Consider the following 24,306-nt stretch of genomic DNA (forward strand, 5'->3'; position numbering starts at 1 on the left):
CCCCTTGGCAATTCTTATAAATCATACACATTGCTTTGAGCCTTTGCTAGAAAAGGGGAAAGTGATGATTTCAGCATTTTTCAAAGAAACATTCCGAAAATAAATCCCAGTGTTCTGTAATTTCATCACAGTGTAAGGGCTATACTTAGTGGGTAGCTTGAGTAGATCCCTGGTCTGCAGCCACACCATTTTCAGCTCTGAACTGGTCAGATTTCAAGCTAAGTAGGGACAGGCATTATCAGTTTTCGAATTGGAGACCTCCAAAGAAGTGGCATTGGTGTTTCAGGAGGTGGCACTCTTCCCTCCAAATCAGTGGGAAAAGTATCACAGCATGGGATTAAAAGGCTGTCAGTTGCTGTCCTTTCAGTGAGGCACAAATCCAAGATCCTGACCACTTAAAAAGCTTCCATAGTAATGGACTCCAACCCCCATATGTAATACTAACAAGTTAGATAATATCTGTTGGAACAAGCAGGAATGTGAAGGGTACATCAAATATTCTAGGAAGAGGTTATAAACAGACTAAATACGGTTCTGAGAGATATCCTGAGTGAACCCAGGATTCTTCTTTTAATTACAAGATCTTACACCAAATTCATGTCTGCTGTAAACCCATCTTATATCATGTGTGCCCATTTGGCTTTTTATCAAGCGGTAACACTAATATGTATTGCAGAAACTATTTTAACTGAGAACTTTTTTTTAATCGGTCTCATGTATTGAAATATGGAAACCTGCATCTGATTTCAGTATTATTGGCTAGTTTGATATTATAGGAAAATCTTTTGAAAAGAACTTATGCTGATTGTTTGAAAGATATTTTAATGTGATTTAGCCCTTTTCCCTCTTAAAAAAATAAACTGAAGGGGAAAAAAAATCTATCAAAAAAAACCCCCAAACAATAAGTGTGTTAGCCTCACTGCCATGTTCCATTTTGAATAAACAAATTGGATCAAATTCAGCCCTGATGTAAATAGAATCATAGTCATTGAAACCAGTTTCATTTTTTGAAAGTTATGATGATTTTTAAAACAAACATTCCATCTCAGAAACGTCTTGGGTTACATGCTCCAGATATTGTTTATATTATTGTCCAATAGGAAGACCCAGGCCTGTCAATATTACTGGATAGCTGGTTAACTTTTTAAATTGTTCAGTCCCTTTGTGGTAATTGCAGAGGTCCCATGTATATAGTACAAAGGCTGTGTCTCTGAACAGTCATAGTTCTGAGATGTGGTATAAAAGAAGGTTATGGGGTGGCACACAGGGAGAGATGGGTAGGTCTTAGCTGTGAGAAGAGGAGCTAGGATGTGCCTATGTATGAAAAAGCTCCAATTCATGGATGCTGGGGAAGCTTTACATCACATCAGAACAGTACTTCAAGTCGTGTGATAGAACAGTAGCAAGGAGCATAAAGAAGATTCTGCTTTAACAATCTGCATTTAGATTTTAAACTCTTCTAAAATTGTTTTTATTATTTTTAAGAGTCTACCTATCGTCATCAGGCAAATATCGATGATGAAGTTGTTTCCATGGAGATACTAGATACAGCTGGTCAGGTGAGTGAGAACGGTCGAGAAGATCTGATTCTCATACACGAATAAACAGGAGAAAAGGGTGAGACTAAGACAGCTGCACACAACACTTCTGGTGACTAAAATCAAGTAGAGCCCGTGCCACTCCGAGCAGCGGCTCCCAGACCCGGGTATTACACACAGATGGATGTTTAGAGTTTTGTAATGTGGAAGAGCGGGTAGAGATAGTGTGTGACCATCTGGGGAACTCTTTATTTTAGATGCCTTAACTGTAACAAAGGCTGGTGCCCCAAGGTACTCCACTTCATCATCTGGAGCAAATGTCTCTGTACACAAAGAGCCTCCCACATAAATCTGCAAGATGAAGGCTCTGAATGAAATCAGTGCAATGTAATCTATGGTAACAGTCACCTGCTTGGCCCAGATCACATTACCAGATTTCCCCTAATCGGTTATCACTCTTGCACGGTGCCATTATCCAGAGCAAAAACAGACAGTTTAGCAGTATTCCTCTAAGTGACCTATGTGGACACCCAAGAGCACCTCATGAAGTTAACCCCTTAGAAAGGGATCACCTGGATATAGACGGCATGGTCATCCATGCACAGCCAGGACACAAATATAACTTGTAAGCTACACCCACCAAAACAAATACTGTAGATTCTGCCTCACCATGGCCACATTCACTCTTACCAAACACTGGCAGGTGCTCACACTGAAAACCACCAGAAACCCATCCAAACCCATCTGACTTTTCCTCAAAATCTACTACAGGGACACACAACAACATTATTCTGCACACGGCTGCAGATCTTTAGGATCTGATTCTCCACTGCCTCGCACCCCGTGCAGTCATCTCCACCTTTGAAGAGTGGGTGTAAAATCAGAAGAGTTGTGGTTTTACATCCACTTTTCCCAGGTGTAAATGGCTTTGCACCCTGCTCAGTCATTGAGAGGTGAGCCTAGGGGACAGATGTCTACGTGAAGGGCTTGTATTAGTTTCCCAAACTGTATTCAGCCAGTGTATGATCTTCTCCTTAAACTGGTGTCCTTCTTTCCAAACAGGAGGACACTATTCAGAAGGAAGGACACGTACGATGGGGTGAAGGCTTTGTGCTAGTCTACGACATCACCGACAGGGGCAGCTTTGAGGAAGTGCTGCCACTTAAGAACTTGCTGGATGAAGTTAAAAAACCCAAGAATGTTACTCTGATCCTAGTGGGGAACAAAGCAGACCTGGATCACTCCAGGCAGGTCAGCACAGAGGAAGGAGAAAAGCTGGCCACGGAACTAGCATGTGCATTTTATGAGTGTTCCGCTTGCACAGGTGAAGGCAACATCATGGAGGCCTTCTATGAGCTTTGCCGTGAGGTGCGGCGTCGTAAGATGGTCCAGGGCAAGACTCGGAGACGGAGCTCCACCACCCATGTCAAGCAGGCAATTAACAAGATGCTCACCAAAATCAGCAGCTAAAAGAATTGTAACAAAGTAGAGAACCGGGGTAGAGAAGGTTATTTTGGGGGTGGGGAAGAGGCAGCCAGGACATATGAAAATAAAAGATGGTCAAAGCTTTACTTTAAAAAAAAATCACTTCATCCCTTTTTGAGTATATGGGGCAGATTCCTTTCTACTTTATTTAAATGGTTTTAGAGTGGTAGCATCCACTCCACACCATTTCCATCCAACATCACAGAGACATTCCAAAGGATTGGCTGACTCAAGGGATTGGTAATGAGACAGCTAGGTTGCTGGCTCCAATTCAGCCCAGATTGGTAATGACTGAAAATCATTATGTTCTGATGGCTGCTCTGCGGCCTATGAGTAATAAGTATCAGTCCAGCGATAACTGACATCCTTAGCGGAGAGGCCAAGGACTGAATCACCTGGGAGACTGCTTAATTGTTCTCTCCAAAATTGTTAATCTGGCACCTTTCAGTAGCACTAAATTTACACACAATTTTTTTTATTACAACCCCGTTTTTCTTGTATTATTTTTCCAGCCCAATACTAGTGCCTACATTCTTAGGTATGTATTTAAAACAGGAAAAATATTGCATGACAGTAGAGGTTTCAACCAGTGATGGGTGAATTTCAATGGGTCTGAAGGACATAAATGTGGCTGGTTTTCCAGGTCTGTCATATCTGCAAAAGTGTGCAGGGAATATTGCATAAACAGCTTTTCTAAAGGCAATTTCAGCATTCCACCTCAAAGATCAGAAGTTTGTGTGGGGGGGTTGGAATCAAACAAAGATAACCAATCTACTGTGAAGTTCCAGAGATTTGGTTATGGTTAATTATGAGGTTTTTGATGAAAGTTCCACTTTGCTGATTTATCCGGAATGATGCATCCACCTCTGCTTTAAACTAAAGATAGGCCCAGCCCAAGCCTCAAATTCTAGGAAGGCTGAGAATTCAAAATCCAAACTCATATGCAAGTACAATGTAAATGGCTCCTTTCTTTACAATGGGGCAAGCCAAAAGCCCCCAGACTTTCAGCTGTTTCGAACGCAGATCTAAATTTTATGGCCTGAGCCAATGGTTCATTTAAACCAGCAGAGAAGACATTTTTAGGCTTTCTTGAGTTTTTAATAGTACTGATCTGATTTTTTAATTTTCTCCTTTCCTCCAACCCTGTGGCTTCAGCAAACTCTTAGCTTTCCCTCTACTTTACTCACCTATTGGCTGCATTTCTGAGGCCTTCTTGAGGGGGAAGAGGGAGGGGAGAGAGAGACAGACGACACATACAGAAGCTAGAATTAGGAGGTAGTTAAGAATTTTCAGATTATTTTTGTTTCTTTCTTAGCAGTTACATTACACCCTGTTAGGCAGCTAGGAATGTAACCAAAACTAACATCATGCAGAGTCACAGGCAACTGTGTGGATCCACTAATAGAAGCATGAGCACCTCTTTCCTTTGGTTAACATCCCCCTTCAATGCAAATACTCAGAGCTTTATTCTCCACTGCTTGGCATCTTGTGTAGTCATTTACGCCTGGGCAAAGAGAATGAAAAATGGACAGAGAATGCTATCATTGGGTTAGGCAAGTGGTGATATTTGATTTGTTAGCACTTTGCACAGGTGTAAATGACCACATAGGGGGCAGCATAGTGGAGTAAGCCCTCTGCTTCCACACAAGCAGGAAACATGAGTCCTAAATCAGTTTTTAAACCAAGAATGACTTAAAGAGACTCTGTCAAGTTCATTTTCTTTTAAATAATGTCACTCACACTCTCTCTGATGACTGTCATAGAAGGAATTCATACTCAAATGTACTTTAAAGACCTATATGCTCTTTGTTTACTTTCTGAACTTCATCATGTTTGGGACAGTGAAATTAGACTGTTGTCTGTGGAGTAAGTTTCTTCTTTTTGGTTCTCATACGCTCGCACTTTATGATGTTTCAGTTGCAAACACTACAGTAGAATCTTTGAAGGACGACTCTGGTCAGAAGAGCAGCAAATTGTTACCTTCTCATTTAACAAGTCTTCCCAAAACGTGTCAGTCATATTGCTAACTTTAGTGACAACCATCAGTTTTTGCCTGTTTTTTTTTAAACTCCTGTTAGCAATGCAGAGCCAACATAGCTATGGGAGAGTGAGCCATATTCTGTTCTGGCTCATGCATCAACACTTATTAACTATGGCACTGATCTTGTAAACATGCATGTGATTAACTTAATATGCATGAGAAAGTGTTGTCAGGTTCAGGACCTGAGTTTCTCCTATAATCTTTAATAATGTGATGTCACATGAGCCCAAAAGGACAGACCTTACCATTACATCCCAGGGCAAGATTGCAGACTTGGAAATGGATGTGTATGTGTGTGAGAGAGAGGGAAGAGTGAGATTATTTTACTTGTACACTGAGGAAATTTGATTTGAAGATCAGTGAGAGAGAACATGGGATGTCATGATGCTCTTTGGATAGACTCTATTTTGAGATTAAAACTGCAGATGAAAATATACACACAAAAGTCAATGGCAATGTTTGTAGTAGGAAGGTTTGTCAACTAAAGAAATACTAAATTATTATCTTACTTCTTGGCAATGTCCCTTGAAAATGTCTCTTTCCTTTTACCATTCGTTTATGGGGAAGTAATGAAATCCCTTGTGAAAGAACACATAATGCTGAACAAATGTGTCTTACTTGTTAAGGAGAGACCCTCTAATAAAAGTAGCAACATTTATTTTTGAAGATTGAGGTTGGAGACTACTGCAAATGACAGACGACTGGACAAAAAAAATGGGGGCTATTTTGTGATTTGGGTATTTTTTCTATTTTGTTTTTAATTAAGAGCGCTGTTTTTCCTCTGTTTAATGGGCTGATTGTCAAGCCAATTGTAACACAGTGTGACTACAGTCTAATTTACTGCTTCTCAAGCTGTTGCAATTTATTATTGGCTGTTCTGCAGAAGTTTCCTATTTCTACAATTTCTCAAATGAGCCAGAAAATGCCAAAGTGTTGAAAGGCCCAAATGCAAAGTGAACCCCTATCCACTGATCTTTCAAGCAGGAAACAGGGTAATTAAAAGACTTCATTTGTATTCTTACTGCCAATTTTTCTTTTTTAATAGTATTTCCCCTCCCCTTCTTTTGTACTTTCCCCCTAAAGTAGTTTCCTCATTAGTTCAACATGATTGATCGCGATTCACTGAAGTCACAAATAAAGAGTTAGAGATGCCCATACTGCAAAATTTGGATCAGGAGCCAAACTGTCTTCAAGTTGAGGTGTTAATAGCTAGATGATTGGTGCAATCATTACAGAATGGGGGGAGGGGGGGGGGCGCAACCATGAAGTCTGGATCCATATCAAGATAAACTTTCCCAAAATTTGGGGATGTTTGTTTTTGGGGTTTGGGTACATATATACTTAGCACATATATTGTACCAAATTATATATAACTGTATGCATTTTGACATACAAGAATATGAATGCCTACGCCTATAGATAATATAATATATACGAATATAAAAATAAAGAAAATCAGTGCTCTCTGTACTGAACTCTTACATGTTCATTTTCCTCCAGATACCTGTGATACTCTGTCTTTCAATTAACAAGGGGCCGAATCCTCAAGTCCTCACTCAGTTTTTATTTAGACAGATTTTTAAAGATATTTCAGTGCCTACCTCTGGGAGTTCAGCACCTAAATACCTTTAAAAATGTGGCCCTTTGTTCTTACCTCAGGCAAACTCAAAGTTAATTTTGCCTGAATAAGCTGTTCAGGATTTGTCCCAGAGTGAACAGATCAGTTTAACTGGTGTGAATCACAGATATTTCACCACGACACCTAGGCATCCAGTAGATCCAAAAACATTTATAAGGGAATATGGAGCCTTATACTATTAACAATTATAGCAATTCAAAGCTGATCAAAAGTGTTATAGCAATCTGGCTATTTGGTTGCCTGAATGAAATTGGTTGACAGAGCTCTGTGCAATCCTTATCATGCCATGTAAGTGATAAGTGGGTCAAAGCCATAATGTTCAGGGTGGTTGCCACTGACTTCATTGGAGACAGGCTTTCCCCCAGATGTGGCTGTTCCCAAATATCAGGAGTAATTGGAATTCAGCCTCCAGGGCTGTCACTCTGGCAACACCTATTGTTAGCACTAAATTCGGTAAGGAGGTGGTGGAGGGATGCCAACTACGCTGTTCTAGGGCCCTAGTCAGTTTCCTTTACATGTAAGGTAAATTGTCTTACCCCGATGAGAAGAAATGGGATTTTCCTGAAACATTGACTAGCATTTCCCTAGGAAACGTTGTGGAGATTTTATTCAAATATGGTCAGGCTAGATCCTAAGTTGTAGCTGAGATAGGCTTAGTAAAGTAAAAGGCTGGATGTGGGAGGCAGGAAATGGCCCTCAACACTTTAGTGTTTCCCCCAGTCCTTGGGCCATTCAGGCTATTTCCCATGGCAACTAAGGATCACCAGGGCTTAGGGACGCCTAAGCCATGCCCCCTTCTCCTGGGAGCATCCCTTCTGACAGGGGTGGTGTAGAGCTTCTATGCTGGCCCTATGCCGGCCCTATGCCATATGGGGAATCCTCTAAAGCCAGGTAAGCCAGCTTTCCAGTTGTGATGTGCCACTAGGGCAGTGCAAAGCAGCTGGAGTAGAGTCAAGAATCTGGCTCTTAAACTATAACTGCCCAATCAACTAGACTCAAAAACTTTCCTGCAAAATATTTACTGCAATTCTTAGCTTTTAAGGGGGAAAGGTCCTAAAGGTCATGTATGCATAGACTTTCTAGTTCTTCTCTTTCTCTAATGGCTCAAACTATTTACATAACTTGCAAGAGGGAAAAAAAGCATTTGTAAAGATATAGAGGCTTTAAGTCAACAATACGCCTTGACAGCTTCGTGTAGCTGACTTATTTTCTTTGAAAAAGTAAATCTATAATAAAAACAGTGTCATTTTAGAAGCTCTGGTGTTATGTGCTTTATTTCCATTACAGATGCCAGGGAGTAACTATATGGCCATTAAGATGCAAAGGGCTTGAAATTCAACCCCTACTTTGTGATGTTACAAACTGCCTGGGATGGTGGCCTATGGGAATTGAGTTCAGTCTTGATTCTAGTGGGCATAGGTCCATATCATGGAAACAGTTTACATGATTTACAGCAGTAAGCATCACCTTGGACTAAATTAATCTCTGGTATAACACCACTGACTTCAGTGAGGTTACATCAAGGGTTAATCAAGCCCTTTGTTGGCAGTCCTAGTAGCGTCAGTGACTGAGTGGACAGGGAGATAGCGACCCTATTCCCTCTACCCTATAGGCAACTCCTTTCCACCTTGGATTTGAGGCAGACTGGTGGGGTATTGTGGAGAAGTCATCAGTAGTGCAAGCTTACCATCGAATGGCTGTGGTTAAAACGGGACTTCAGTCTCCAGGATTGTCAGGCTGGCCCCTTCCACCAGCACTAGGCACCCAAAAGCAGCATTTATTGTTATTTGAAAAGGATGTGGACCTATCACCATGCTTTGATGTACCTATAAAGAGGCTATATGGCTACATAGCAGAAGTATTCCATCATGAGTACAATAGGTAGACATTGCCTTGCAGGCAGATTTTGAAAGTTTAACCATTAACATATTACTAGTCCACAGACTTTGATATGAATGTTTGTTAGGAAAGAAGGGTGTTCGTTAGGAAAGAAGGGTCTTCTGGTTCAAGTACGGGACCTTTGTCAGGAGAACTGGATTCTATCCCAGACTTTCTGTGCAATCTTGGGTGAGCCACATAACTACTCTCCACCTCAGTTCCTTAGCTATAAATGAGGAATAACATTTCCCTAAACTCCTGGGAGGTCTGATGCTTAATTCACTGACACCAGTAAAACCGTTTGCACCCACAATAACAACTTCTATTCATAGATCTCCAAGCTTCAGTGCAAGAACTATAGCTTTGCAAATGTGTCAATTTTATGGGCAAGTAGAATTTATTTGCTCAGGAACAAGAAGTTACGGTCACATCTTCACTTCCAAGGGCTTGTCTACATGGTGCATTAGCGTGCACAAGCTGAAACAGAAATTCTAGCACACACCAGCAGGCCATGCACTAACTGCCCATGTGGATGATACTGGCATGCACTAAGAGTTCTCTAGAATGGGTTGACTTACTGCAGTTAGAAATGGGCAGTGCTTGGGTCCTGCCAGAACACCATTCCTGGACTCTTTTGGGGAGCTAGAACGCCATTCTGGTACTTCTGCTAATTGTAGGCACTTTCCAGCCTCCATGCAGGGGGTAAGCAGGGCCCTGGTGCCAGTGCCCAGTGCAGGGAGCCAGTGCCAGGCCAAGACACCCCTTTCCCTCCTTGGCTGCAGAATGTCCTCTGAGCCAGCAGGTGCTGGTACTGAGCCTTGTTAGGGGGCGGTCAGTGGGGGGTAGTGCAGAGGGAGCAGGGGACCAGAGGAGGTAGGCGGCTCAGGGGCTGGAGCTGCTGGAAGCTTGGAGCTGGACCTGGGTAGCAAAGCTGCTCGGACAGCGGAGCCCCCGTGCCAGGCATAGATAAAGAGGACACAGGAATGGGATGGGCTCTGTTAGGAGTCAGCACCCCTGCTCCCCATGGCCTGCCCCACTGCTCCTATCTTCCTCCCAACTCCCACCACTACTGCCCAGCTCCCCATTGCTTCCTCCCAGGGCCTCTGTATCTGTGGCCTCCCCCCTCCCGTCCTAATATTTAGAACGGGCTTCTGCCTCCTCCAGCACTCTTTTTTTTTTTTTTTTTTTCAGGACTCCAGCACTGGAAATGGGACTATGTCATCGTGCATGAGGGAACTTTTAGCATGCACCAGCAGACACTGAGTGCATGACATGCTGATGCGTGCTAGAGATTACACCCAAGCTGCTGTGCAATAATGTACCCTCCCTGTAGACAAGCCCCAAGTAAGGCAACCCCAAGTTAAATCTATCCATTACTAGCTATGTACTTTCAGTTAGCGGCTGATTAATAGATCTGACTAATACGCTTGGGCCGTAGTGTTGTATTTTATCTATAGCTTCAACCTACCTTTTCCTGCCCTAGTCAAAGTTATCATGGTAAAGATCACTGTCAAATATATTCAGACGGAATGACTAAGAGTAAAATCAAATAAAAACAGACAAAGGACATAACCTGCGTACAGCTTAAACTCCCACTCATGTCAATGGGAATTTTGCCCGAATAAGGAGTTTGGGATTTTCCACATAAGCATTATAATTTATTAACAGTGTATTGTATGCTGATGATCCACCCAGAAATGTAATTAGAAAGATAAAATGCACGACGGTTTTTTTTGTAAAAATACTGTTTACAAATCTAATCCAAAAGAAATGCAAATATTATTATTAACGCCAGTTGAACGGAGTTGAAATTTGAAATTAATTTCAGGCTTATGGTGTCCAAGTTTTAATTCCTGTGTGGCAATACAGCTTCTGGGTCATTCAGTGTTTTAGAATTAGTTGAACTATGAGAAATGGCTATCCCTAAATCATTTTAAATAATTTCCTAACAACTGTATTACCTTGTCTCCATGCTCTATCTACATGACAAACTACAAACGTATAGTGGTTATTAAAAGAACAGGATGGCACATATTTTGTCTTTAAATCTTAAGAAATTAGACAAGATAAATACATTACCCAAGATATATTTTGGATCAAAAAGGTCCCATATTCACCTCTAAGTTCTGAAATTTATTATATTCTGATGCTAATGCAACACCACCCACCAAGCTTTTCAATGAGGATATAGAACTCTGAACCTTCAGAACCAAAAACATGGGCCTCCATCACATGAACTAAGAGTATTTCGCCTGTCTGGTCCAGCCACTTATAGGGTGACATCACCAAACATACTTAGACGGTGTGTTACTTAATAACTTCAGCCTGGATTTCCAAGGCACTAAGGATCCTTGTTGATCTCATTTAGTTTTGGTTGCTCAGTATTACTACTGCTGTGTCCCTTAGAGTTCAAAGTCTGAGTCAGATAAAACCTCAGAGTGTTTACTTTGAACTTCTGTAGCATCATCCATTCAAGAATTCCCAAGCACTTTAGGTAGATGAATGAATGAGGTCTCATAGCATTCCTGTGAATTAGGGAAGTATCATTATTACCTGTATATTGATAGGGAAATGGGGGCACAGAGAGGATAAGTGACTCGCCCTGGCAGAGCCAGGAATACAACAAACCTTGTGACTCCCATCTTTGTATTTTACCAAAAGCCTGTATTCTTCTCTCAGATTATCAAAAGTTTATCTACAAAATTGTGTTGAAAAACCTCACACAGAGCAGTTCCATTTCTAGTTCCATCCCATTCCTAACATGTGCATGCATGCGTGCACGCAGGTTATTGTCCAAACTTATTCCCTTCCTGAGTGATCCCCTTGATTCTTAAATCATGTAGCAAAGTTCTAAGGCCAGGACTGTGCTTAAAAGCACAAGTGCTAGCCCTCAAGGTTCTTCCCTGAGCTATTTGTTTTTAGAGATTTTTGTGTGCGTGTGTGCAGAGCTTCCCGTCCTCTATATTGCTCCAGAAAAGACACTCAACATTTATACTTCTGAGCTGGAGGTAGTGAGACCCGACATGGTCCGGCTGCCAGAGTGAGTCAGCAGCACAGCTCTGCAGTTACACACATGACCATTTGTTATGATATCTGAATACTTCCACATAGGATCTGAAAGAGCTGGAACCGAGAAGTGCCGATGTATATGGAAAATTTAAAGAAAAGTTAACCACACTTAAATAAAGGTTTAACTTGCATTAAGTTCAAGGGTTTGAGGCAGAAGTTTATATAATCTCTTATCCAATCTATTTCATCTATCCTGAGCGGACTCTGGGGTGTGCCTAGCATCTGTAGAGATCAAGGGCACATGTGAAATCACCAGATGTTATTAGAAATACTAGATGAGCATATTTTTACCATGCCACTAGTGTGCTTAAGGAGAGATGCCTGCATGAACTGAAAAGAGCAAAACAGGGGTGAACACGCTCTACGAATATTAACATATATATGAGTTTCTTTAAGAAAAAAATTACCATGGGCTGCCTTTTATCTCCTCTCACTTTTTCCCCAATATTGCAGCAGATGTGAAGCTTACAACCTCCATCAGACACTTTCATTTAAAGACAATAGTTCTCTTGAGGCACAGTTAGGACATGCACATTTAAAAAGTTAATGAGCACAATAGGGAAGATATCAGAGGAGATGCCAGTGGTACAAGTAGTTATAGACAGGGACAGAAAAGGGAGAGAGCTCTACATGACATTTTTCAAAAAAGAAACCACTTAAAGACCCATATGAATTCTGACATTTATACACAAAGATATGCTGGGCTAGGTGTACCCAGGATCCTCTGAAAATAATTAGCATCTGGATGGGAGAAGTAGGGATAGAGGAATAGAGAGGTTTAGTATGAGAACACCAAATCTTCGCCTTTAGGATCAAATCTAGCCTTGATTGCTACTACGTGGGGTGACCATCATGAAGAGAGTTAGTTATCAGTTCCAAAGGAATTAATGTCCACATCACAAAATATCACCACGACTGGTACTAATTGGCACCTGTAATTGGCAGGTTCAAATTAAATTGAGGATTGAATGGTCACACGGATCGATTTATTCTCTCAACCCTAGAAGCGGCTCATCTAGAGGTTTAATGTATTTAGAGATCAGTGTGTGTGACTGTCCAAATACACACTGCCGCTCATTCATGCACGCACCCATACCATATCCATAGGGCTTTCCTTCAAAACACTTTTCACCAGCAGGACACTTCCTAGAAAATGAAAAGAAAAGAAGTCGAATGGCTACTTTCAGAGAGTTATTCAAAATACTTGCAAATAATGGGCCAAATTTATTTCCCACTGAAGTCAGTATTGAATTTGGTTCATTGTGAATAGTCAGACCCAATCCACAAGCACCAGTAACGGGCCCCATGATAGGCAGGTAGCTAAAAAATAAATAAATAAAAGAACTACACATTTTTAAAGATCTAAATAAAGCTTGAAATAGTCCAATCGCTTTGTGTTACAATTTTCAAAAAGCTGCATCTTGTTAGGCAGACATTGAATGTAAGGAATAGGGTCTTTTTTCTTGGCTCTGTATCTATGCCCTTTTGAGGAACAAAAACATCACATTCTACACGCCCAGCCAGACGCCTCTTTCTATCCCTGAAGCCAACACAGACAACCTCTGCCTCATTCCCTGCTGTGTGTGTCTATTTGTATCCTCCAGGACTTTTCTTAATTTCCAGCTGGGCATCTCCTATTGCTCCCTCTTTACCTAGTCTCTAGTTTAGCCTCTCCTCCTCCTCCTCCCCCAGGCCTTCTGAAGTTAACTCCTGAACTTGCCTGTGCATCCTCCCATCCTCAAACCAAGACTTCATCTTTATTACTCACAAAAACTCACTAGGGCCCTGATCCAAAGCCCACTAAAGTCAATGGGTATCTTTGGATTTGGACTCTCTTTTCATGAGCCCAGTCATATGCACACTGCATTTATTTCTCATAGGTTGAATGGTAGGGAAACAGTGGCTCAAAGTGTCACTAGCTTTCTAACTCTCTTTTTCCCCTCAGCAGGATTTGGCAGCTGGTCTAGACCAACAATTATTGTTGAGTTTGAGAGCCAGGTCCCTCACTGTGAAAAGCTGGTGTAGCTCCCTTGACTATGCTGACTTTCACAAGCTGAGGATCTGGCCCTAAAAGTTTTACAAAACCTAAAAATAATTCAGTTCTCTCTATGAAATGTCATTCTGGCTCCCCCTGAAATTTTGTTCTGATTTTAACGATTTTATATTAAAAAATTAAAAATATTTTTAAAGAAACTTCAAAATGACAGGTCATTCTGAAACAAACACCTCAAAAGTTTTGTTCTGACAACTTTGAAAGAGGACATTGTTTGGTTTTTGTTTTTTTTAAATCCCCATAATTTTTTGGGGGGGTGGAGGGGATAAACTAAATATTGTCCAAATCAATAAGATTTCATGAAAAGAACATCAGTTTTGTCAAAATAATATTCGTTTAGTGGAAAACTCTTTAGATGAAAATTTTCTGACCAGCTGTAGCCTGATTTACATTATGCTGGGTACTGCCATCTTTGGGGACTGGAGTCTAAGCACATAAACACCTTGATTTTATTGTTTTCATTCATTTCTTCTGACGTTGCAGGTCGTAGCCTTGCTGTGTATCTATTAACTAATGACCCTTTTTAGAGCTCAGGACTGCAGGAGACGCTGCTCAGCTAATGCCCAGACAGTTGTGGCAAGCTCACTAAGTACGTACATGGTGGCATGGTGTCTGTGTTTGTATGTGTTCATAAGCACAAAGTGTACGTGTCAGTGCCTCTGTTAACTACCCATCAATTTTGTCCTTAAGTTTATCAGGAGACTCCTCAAGGACCAAGAACAAAAATAAATGTGAATTGTTAAGAAGCTGATAATGTTTTAAAAGTTAAATGCTGCTAAAGTCATCTGTTTATTATGTTTTTGTGTCCTTTGATAAGCAGGGTGGGAGCTGAGGGGCTAGGGTGGGGTGACCGGAGGGGGAGTTGGGAACCAGGCAGAGTCAAGAAGAATGCAGCCTCAGATGTCTGGGGTCTTCCTAGAATAGGGCAGTTTGGGGCTTGGGCGCACCAGAGAGAAGACATTCAAATATTGGCTTAGGTTGTCTCAGGCTCAGGGACCTGGAGGAGAGGAGCCAAGAATATCTAAGGCCTGCATGCAGCCATCTTGACAGGTGACAATGGAATATTACTAACAGAGAATATTAATAAGGATTTCAAAATTAACACCAGCACATTGGAATACAAAATATTTACAGGAGGTTTTCTGTAGGTTAAGCAGGATGTTATGGACCTGATCCTGCTTCCATAGAAGTCAATGGCAAAATTCCTATTAGGAATTCAGCCCTAACTGTATAGGAGGCCAAGACTTTCTAGGACAACTAGAGATTTGGAGGGGCCAACTTTAAACAGAAAGAGCTAAGCACCTGTCCTTTGAAACCCTGGTCTCCAGCTGGGCACCCCAAATCACTAGTTACTTTGGAAAAATCTTGGCCATGGTGTACAACAGTATAAGTGCTTCAACCTTGTGAAAGGCACTTTGAAAAGTCAGTAGTTCATATCAGTGCCTCACTCCAGAGATAAGTCGGTAAGGCACATGGGCCTTTGAAAACTGACTCTCAGCCTCAATGAACTTTTCAAGCCTCCGAACCTTCTCTCCACAGAACTTGCATGTGGTTTGAATAGACTTGCTCTCGGCCATCCCTCCCCACCGACCCACATAAAGGAGCCTCCAGCTATAGCTGATGCCTTTTAAGCTAGCATCTGGATTTTATTTACAGCCACTGCACTAGTTTCAGCTGGGGGAGGAGGGCGCTACGGGTTGCACTTTTCACACGTCTTCATGAACTTGATCCACTCAGTTCACGGATTCACTTGAAGCATGAAGCACCAAACAGCGATGTTTTAAATAGGCGAGAGCTCCAGCTGTGCATTTCCAAGAATGAAATAAGGTGTTTTTAATTACATTGATCAAATGTGTACGGATTGCTCCACTTGCACATTTCTCTCATATTCAAGGAAATGCTTCCAAAATCCCTAAGGGTCTGTGCTTACAATACCACTGCAGCTAATGAAACCCTGATACACTGCAGCCAATTGTTGAAAGGCATGTTCAAATGTTTTTCCGAAATAAATCTCTTCCTCCGCCCTCCCCCCCTCAATTCAGCAAAAACTTTGGGGACACTGAGTAGCTCAGGGGAATGAAACAGAAGGATGGTTTTGTGGTTGAGACACTGGTAGATCTGAGATCAGCTCTCAGATTGCCACATCATTCTTCTTTGGCCCCAGGCAAGTCATCTAGGGCCTGATCCAAAGCCACTAAAGTTAATGGAAAGACTCCCATATGCTTCAGTAGACTCTGGATCAGGATCTTTATCTCTGTGCTTTAGTCTCCTTATCTATATACTAGGAACACCACCACTTCCTTTATCCCTGCTCTTCATCTGTCTTGTCCATCTCTAGACTGTAAGTAATTTGGAGAAAAGTCATAGTAAATGTTTGAACAGCACCTTGCACAGTAGGGCCCCGAACTCAGTTGGTGCCTCCGAGAATGCGTCTACACAGCCCGCAGCAGCAAGCCTCCCAGCCTGGGTCAACAGACTTGGGCTAGCAGGGCTCTCACTAGTGCTCTGCAAAAAAGCTTACAAGCCCAAACTCTAAGCCCAAGCCACAACTTTCAAGTGCTGTCTACACAGCTATTTCTAGAGGCCCAGCCGGAGCTCCATTAGCCCAGGTCTGTTGACCCAGGCTGGTAGGCACACTGCAGGCTGTGTAAACATACCCTCAGTGCGACTCTCATACAAATAATTAGACTAAAATTAAAAAAAAAAAAAAGGAAACATTTATCTTTAAGTCACAAAATTCCAATCCACAGCAGGCCAAGAGTGACCCAACTTATTTAATGCCTTAAGGGTCAAAAAAGAGATGCTGATCTTGTTCTTGTTGCTAGTGGATAGATGTTCCCTGTACAAAAGCTGCTGCAGTGCCTTTGTGTTGCCAGCTCTGTTTTATTGTGAGTCTAAGAAAAACACTGAATATCATAAAAGTCCCAGCTCTTGGGACTAAAAAATTGCCTGAGAATCTTATCTTTCATTAAAAATATGTGATTCTAGCTTGTGGTTGTAGGGAAATGCTTGAAAATATGACTCAAGTTCAGTCTAATGGCTCAGAAGCCAGAAGGTCAATTTTTTTTAAATTATTTTTTCAAAAAACATTCACAATTTTAAGCCACTTATTCAATACTCTTTTTTCCCCTCTGCCATGTCTAATGCACTTATCTTGGCATCTTGTCACTAAATCTTCTTGCTTCTTCTAACCTTCCTGAGCAGTTCTGAGGGCTAAAACACCTGCCCAGACTCTGGCCGTCTCCTCTCTTGATTACTATGCCCTTCTTTGGTCAGACACCTACTTTGCTCCCTTCCAAAATATGGCAGTCAAAATGGTTGTCCTCATCCATCAATCAGTCCTGTGTGAACTGCACCCTGTGTGAACCCCTTCACTGTCTCTCCTTTAAGGATAGCACTGGATTTCTCATCCTTTCCTTCAAAGGATCTTAACAACTTTTGCCATGCCATTCGTCTCCCAAACCTCACCTACATCTCGGGCCTCTGCTATCATGCACTCGCCTATGATGTCACCTCTGAGTCTGGTCCATTTCCTTCTCCAGCCACTTCTTCCTGTAATTTTTCCACACTGCCCTCTATTCATGAAACACCAACTTACCAAGCTGCCATGCTTTTTGCATTCTAGTCCTTTCTAAACACCTGCTCTTCCCATGACCACCACAGGTAATGAATTCTTTGCACATTATTAATCAAATCTTTTTGATTGTCAACTCTTGAAGGGCAGAAACTGACTTTCTTTGCATGTGTTCTACGCAGCGCTGAGCACGTTGCGAACACCAGACAGGAAAACTGGAATAGTTAGCGTGACCCAAGCCTGCAGCCTTCACGCAGGCAAAACTCCTGTTGAATCTATGCCTCCCTGACTCGTGCCCTTTCACTCCTCCTGTGGCAGCAGCTGGGGGTAGGTATAGAAACCACTATGATCCTTCTCAATGAGAGGATTCCCTTGCTCCTACTGAAGCCAATGGGAGTTTTACCTGAGAAAGAATTGCAGGAACAGACTTATAATATATGCCCTTCTTTGCACTCTTAGCAGGGAGGCAATGGATAGAGCAGACATGGAAATCTGGCTACCACTTCACCCCTAAACTTGGTTCCTCCAGACTGTGGCAGAGGGAAGATTTCACTACTTCTGCTCATGCTGTGCCTGGTCTTTGGGTAATAGAGGCCAGTTCCCCCAGCATTCAGAACTGCCTCTAAGAGATCACCTTAAAAACCAAACAGATGATTTCACATGCAAACTACAAAATCCTAAGGTTGATTTGGTAATGTATTAAAATGACTGGTGTTTGGGTGGGAAAGCAAGCCAAAGGAATGTTTAAACATCAGAGACTCAAACTAAGGTTTTAGCTATTGAACAGGGTCACAGTTTTTCCTATAGTTTTTTTTTTTTTTTTTTTTGCCCCTATCCCTTATGGATGACTGTCCTAAGAAAAATCCTCTTTCTGATGTGGGCAGTGCACGTGTCGAACAGAAAATTCACCCACAGGCTGCTTGTTTCTCCCAGCTGGCAGTGCTGGAAGTCACATTGCAAGTGGATGCACAAGTTTGTTAGCTTCTAAAGCCACAGGAATAGTGACCTTTCTTAAGGAATGACTAATGCTGCTTTTTCATCTTGGGTGCATAAAATGATTTAGTAAGTGAACTATACCAGCTGTAGGTTGGGAAGACATTTTCTCAGGAGATGGGATTTTTTTTCTATTATGTTTAGCCCTACTCATGAAGGCTAGGAAACTAGTCTAGGAATTGAAAAAGTAGTATTCTACTCCTGCCTCTGGGGAAAATACCCTCCTTTTTAAAGTGATTTGAGATCTACAGTTGAAAAGTGCTTTAGAAGAGCTCAGTATTCATTAGAATGGCCCTACCAAGACAGTTGTTGAAGAGTGGGAAACAGAAATACAGAGAGTTATAACTGGAAGTTATACAATCAGTAGGTCAAACCTGAGCAATTCCCAAAGAGTTCTCTACAAATTTTTTTTCTCCTGGTTTTCCAGTCTGATTTCTAAGCTATATTAAGTCAGATAAGCTTCAGAGAAAACAATCTGAATTTTGTAGATACTTATTCAATTGGAAAGCTTCTGAACCTCTTCAGCTTTGCTCATCATTAATTTTATTATGCTTGCATCTTTTAAAATGGTATGATAATATGGCAAATGCCTTCTTGTAGGATGAAAGACAAGACTTCTTGTATATTCTCTTAATATTCTTGTAATAGAGGAGCAGGAAGAAATATAGTGAGAGAGAGGCTGACACAATCAGTTCTCCCTCACTTTGGAATTTGAGAATAAAGCTGAACTAATTATGTAAACCTTAAGAGTTAACTTAATCGCAGATATAACTCCAGTGAAGCCCATGGTGCTAAATGTACCTATTTTAGCTGGAAGCATGCTCTTGGATGATGCAAGTTTTAGTTGATTGCAAAAGTTTCAGCTTTTAATTAGCATGAGGATGGCACTATATGGCTATCTCGTGGAAAGGTCGATAAAGAAGAGATTGAATAAAGATGTCTGATTGACTAATCTCTCTTCTTGTTTCCCTTTTGAACTTCAGAAGTATTGTTGGAGATGGGTTCAAACTGTGGAAAAGTTTGGAACCAGATTCTTTTCTAGATTTCACAGCTGGAACACGTCTTTAGGACGGGCTGAATCAAAAACAGAATAGCTGAACACACCTAAAATTTAGATCCTTTTCAGATCTGAATTTTGTTGCTAAGGCCCAGATCTAGTTCTATTGGTATCTAGATTCACATGCCACCAATTATGTCAATTCAAACTCCAGTACAGAATTTTCCCAGTCATTTTCCTCCATTGGCTGGTTAAGCAGCCTTAAGGCTATTTTTGCACTGCTGAAGTGGCACAAAATAGTCTTAAAAGACCAGACAACCCTGCCTAGGGAATGCAAATCTCCATAACAGAAATTAGGCATGATGAAGGCACTATGGCTAATATCCCTATCCTTGACAAAAAGCTTTAGAAAAAGTGAACAGGGGAGGGGGTACCTGACCAGCACTGGCAAATCCATCAGGGGGAGGCATCTCACTGCCGGATTGAGGGAGCAGCCCAGGAATCGTTGTCCCTTTGGGACTTCCGCTGCAGTTGCAGAAAGACATCCATGTAGCTACTGTGGCATTGTGAGCTGCCACCAGAGGATTCTGCTAGTAGCCTGAGGGTAGGCAAGTCTGCAGTCTTCTTCTGGGAAGCACATGCATACTCTGAAACCAGAGGAGATAGTGGGCCACCCAGAGCAGTGGGGCAAATACAGCCTGCTAGCAATCTCCTCATAAGGATACCGATGCAGCTGAGCTCAGCCGTGTACACCAATTCAAGTGCAGCTTGTTAGCATTTGTTTTGATAGCAGGATTCTAGAGCAGCTTTTTCTTAAAAACGTGTCTCTCTCTATATTCTAGTAGTGATAAGGAATAATGGAATGCTGCACAGGAGACTAACTGAGTGTACACTAGAGACTATGGAACGGTGCCTGGAAACTGGAAATATAAAAGGAGGAGATTTATTTGTTGACAGAAAATGTTCGATACGCAGATACTCTTGCTTTTTTGCCAAAATATATTTATTAAATCATAGAATTCTATTATTTAATAAATATATTCTAAATCTAAATATATAAATAAATCTAATCTAAATAAGATTATGTCTTTACAGTCTTCAAGAAAAGACACACACACACACACAGCTTGTTGACTGCTTTCAGAGTTGGCTTTCAGCATGGAACATGTTAGACCAAGTCTACTCCTTGTGTAAGCCCCATGTAATCAATAGACACAATATGTATGATTTTGACCATTTTATTTCATCGGAATCAAATACACGCACCAGTCACTCACAGAAAATGGAATAAGAGGAAAGATCTTCCTTTATTGTCTTTCCAGACAGTTCTTTTACATGGTTTGAATAAATATTTTAATAGTTTCCGATGTAGCTTTTCATGTATTAATAATTTAGGAACATTCACAAACACACACACATCCCAAACTGTACATTTACATTGTAATGCTCTTTAGTTATTAAAAAAAATGTAAGAGACTTTTTCCCACCTCCTGTTGGGTACTTATATACTTTGAGATCCATAATACTACTTCTATACTGTGTGTAAAAACAGCCACTTCCTCATAAGGCTTAAATAAAGACCTTATCTTAAGAAAGCCCAGCCAAATGGAAAAATGTGCCATAAGAAAATGAGAGTATTTAAGGAACAAATGATGATTCTATAAAAGGCATAGTGCAAAAATTAAGGCTTCTGGGGCACAGCTAACGTACACATTCTCTGACATTTTCAGTGAGTTTTACATGGACGCCTTCCCACAACTCAGTGGAAAAAAGAAAGATTGATTATATCAGCTGCATTTGTAAATGATTTTACCTGCTCCTGATGAAGTTTTCATTGTGTAGTCAAAATACGTATACATCTCTGAAATTGCCATGCTTTCCTCTGCTATGTAGAATCCACAATGGATATTTGTTATAATCATGATATGGGGTTGCGCTGCATTGCCACCTAGTGGCAAGGTGTGTAAGAGAATTTTGCCTAAAAGAAGGCTGGCTGATCAGAAGCCTATTGGCCAAATACTACCCTTATTCTGTGCATAAAATTCCCATTGATATAAAACAGTGGTTCCCAAACTTTAACAACCTGTGAACCCCTTTCACTAAAATGTCGAGTCTCGCCAAACCCCTTTCTAAAAATGAATATTGCCAGGGATTTTCTCCTTTACCTGAGTATAAATTACAAAAGCAGTGATCTTGGAAATATAAAATTTGTTTTTATGACATGTTTATTACACACTATTTATTATTAATTATTATTGATCATTACAGTATTTTTTTATTACATTATGAAAATGGCAACACTCTTCCAAGATCTCTCTTTCGTAGCTTGTATCACTTTGAATAAGCCTGTTATAAGACAAGGCTCCTATGTTTCATCAAGGAGTATCAGATGTGAAACAGCACGAAGGTATTAAAGAAGCCAACTCAGAGAGTTCCTCCTATACAAGCATTCAGGTCTTGAGCAGTCCCGGCAAACAACCGCACGTTACAACAAAGCTTAAACTTGTTCTTCATAATAATTTTAAAAACAATACTAGCTGCCTATTTAATTTTAAAAACAGCAAAAAATATCCACCTGCCTTTCCATTTCTTATAAGGAGTCTTGAAGTTTAAATCTCCTCAGTGTGACAGATATGCTTGCTTTGATCTACTTAGCTCTTGGAAGTCCAGGGGCTCCAGGCAGCTTACTCCATGCTACCCGGGGTCCCTAGGGACAACTCCGTTCGCCATTAGGGAACTTTTTCCCGAGAACCCCCTGTAACATTTCATGAATCCCCAGGGGTTCACAAATCCCAGTTTGGGAACCACCGATGTAAAGGATTCATGTTACAAATACGGGACCTTGTCACAAAGTCACTGGACTTTGGATCAGGCCCAGAGTGTTAGAATTGGTACTGAGTATTACACCAGATTGACATATTTCCCTTCATGATGAAGGAAGATGATTCTTTAAAGAAGAAAATGAAGGTGATACATACAGTAGCATCCAAGGACAACACAACACATCTAAATGGGGGCTGGCAATACTGATGGGAAGGAAAACTCAGATTTTGTTCATTGGTGTACTGGAGAACGCTAAGCCAACATTCATTATGAGATCCAAAACACTGAAAAAAGCAGAGACCAACATTGGTAGTAAAGAATAGGACAGAAGTGAAAGTTGCACTTAAAAAATGACAGGAGGAGATCAGAGAGAGGTACATTCCAAGGAAGTCAGGAGATATCTGATAAAGGATTTATCTAACAATAGATCACATGGTCAAGAATCAAAACTATACATGTCTATATAGCAACATACACAGGTTAAAACAAAAATAGCTGACCTAGCCTGTTTGACCAATGTCCCCTTCCATTGCCAAAGAGCCATTTCTGAAAATGTTGCAACAAATAAAAATCATCATCAATGGGATACAGTAGCTTCACTTAAGAGGTTTCTTCTGTTTTGAAAGTTTATAGTAAACTATTCTTACCATCTGTGTAAGGCCTATGTTCAGAGGCATCAGAGTAGAACAAGCTCTCTACTTCCTCTATTGAAAAGTGCAGTCATGACACAGAGGACAGCAGCAGAGCAGAGTGGATTCCGGTGAGGTCCTTCCTGCCCAGCACCCCAATAAAGCTGTATCACAAAACTGGGTTAGGTGATAGCCCGTCCAGTGTTATAGCAGCTCCCTTGGAACTGGAGACAGACCTGCCAAGTGATACTTGGAGGACTGTCACTTGCTGATTCAAACCGTGGGTGGAGTTTGGTGGATGGCTGAGGTGGTGCATCCAAGGGACTATCACCTCACTTACAGATGGGAAAGGAATTAGACAGATTACTACCAAAACTACGGGAGGGTGGGAGGGGGCAGGGAAAAGAAGAGGTGGAGTATTCTACTCTTTATTTGTATATATATTCTGTTGTTGTGTTTGCCTAAGCTTATGACTGTGTTCTCTTTCTCCTAATGAAGATTCCTTTGTTCAGGCACTGTCTTGAAATGCTTCTGAGTAGAGAAGTTCCGCCTGTTAAGGGTACTGAGGGAGGATGTTTTTCATTATGCCAGGTTTCTGGGTGGGGGCTCAAGGCAGTTTAGTTATTTGCCAAGAGGGACTGTAGATGTGTTGAACCCAGCCCTTTTTGCAGTCATTAATCAACTGACACAAGGGTTACATCTGTATTACAGCAGCCCTATTGTGCTTGGCATTGTACAAACACAGGAGAAGAATCATTCACTGTCCTCAGGAGCTCACAGTCTACACAGATAAGACAGATGAAGGGTGGAAGAAAAGAATGTTATCCCCATTGTAGATGGGGAACTGAGGCACAGACAGATTAAAGTAACTTCCACAAGGTCACACAGGACATGTGCTGCAGTGCTGGGAACTGAACGCAGTTATCCCGAATGTGTATCACAGCCACAAGACCAGTCTCCCTTGAGCCCTACAGATGAGATGAAGTATAAGTAATGGCAGCAGAAATGATAACCAGTGACAATCCTGACTCGTGATTAGACATAAAGTATACATTATGTCCACAGGCATAACCTCGTCCCATCCACCTCTTATTATGTTAAAAGGTGATCGTACAAAACAGAAGATAAAGCCAACCAAGCCAGGCTGTGAAACACATTTGTGCACAATCCAAACAAATTAGTTTACCCCTGCATTTAAATCTGAGCTGGATACTATAAGACAACAAGTTATCAGACTTCAAATCATTTGTTGTAGAGGTACACAGACCCTGGGAGAAGGCAATGGAAAAAAGATGTGAAAAGTATCACCATAGGAACCAGTTTGGAAAGCATGTGGGCTAAAGGAAGTCAGACAGAGTCACTGTGAGCTGTAATCTCATCAGCTTCCAGATACTCACTGGGCCAGGCCTGGACTTGGCAATTCAGCAGGTGACACTCTTCCCTCTGAGGTACCACCCCGGGACACTGCACTCTTGGAGGTGCTGTCTTTTGGATGAGATGTGGGACAGAGGTCCTTACTGCTTGATGATCTTTAACACTCCTGGTCATGTTCTGGAAGAGTGGGGATGTGAACGCTAGACAGGCTGT

General features: G+C 41.3%; 1 protein-coding gene across 3 annotated transcripts in view; it reads left to right on the plus strand.

Moving 5' to 3' along the window:
- Nucleotides 1–7,957, plus strand: part of RERG (RAS like estrogen regulated growth inhibitor) — a 138,156-nt gene extending 130,199 nt beyond the window's left edge. For all 3 annotated transcript variants that reach the window (XM_048827929.2, XM_048827909.2, XM_048827918.2), the window contains 2 exons: nucleotides 1,486–1,559; nucleotides 2,601–7,957. In XM_048827929.2, coding sequence (XP_048683886.1) covers nucleotides 1,486–1,559; nucleotides 2,601–3,008 — 482 coding nt within the window. In that variant the 3' untranslated portion in view covers nucleotides 3,009–7,957. The remainder of the gene's footprint in view (nucleotides 1–1,485; nucleotides 1,560–2,600) is intronic.
- Nucleotides 7,958–24,306: the final 16,349 nt, after the last annotated feature.

The sequence above is a fragment of the Caretta caretta genome, chromosome 1, assembly GCF_965140235.1.
Source record: "Caretta caretta isolate rCarCar2 chromosome 1, rCarCar1.hap1, whole genome shotgun sequence".
In the NCBI taxonomy this organism is placed as follows: Eukaryota; Metazoa; Chordata; order Testudines; family Cheloniidae; genus Caretta; species Caretta caretta.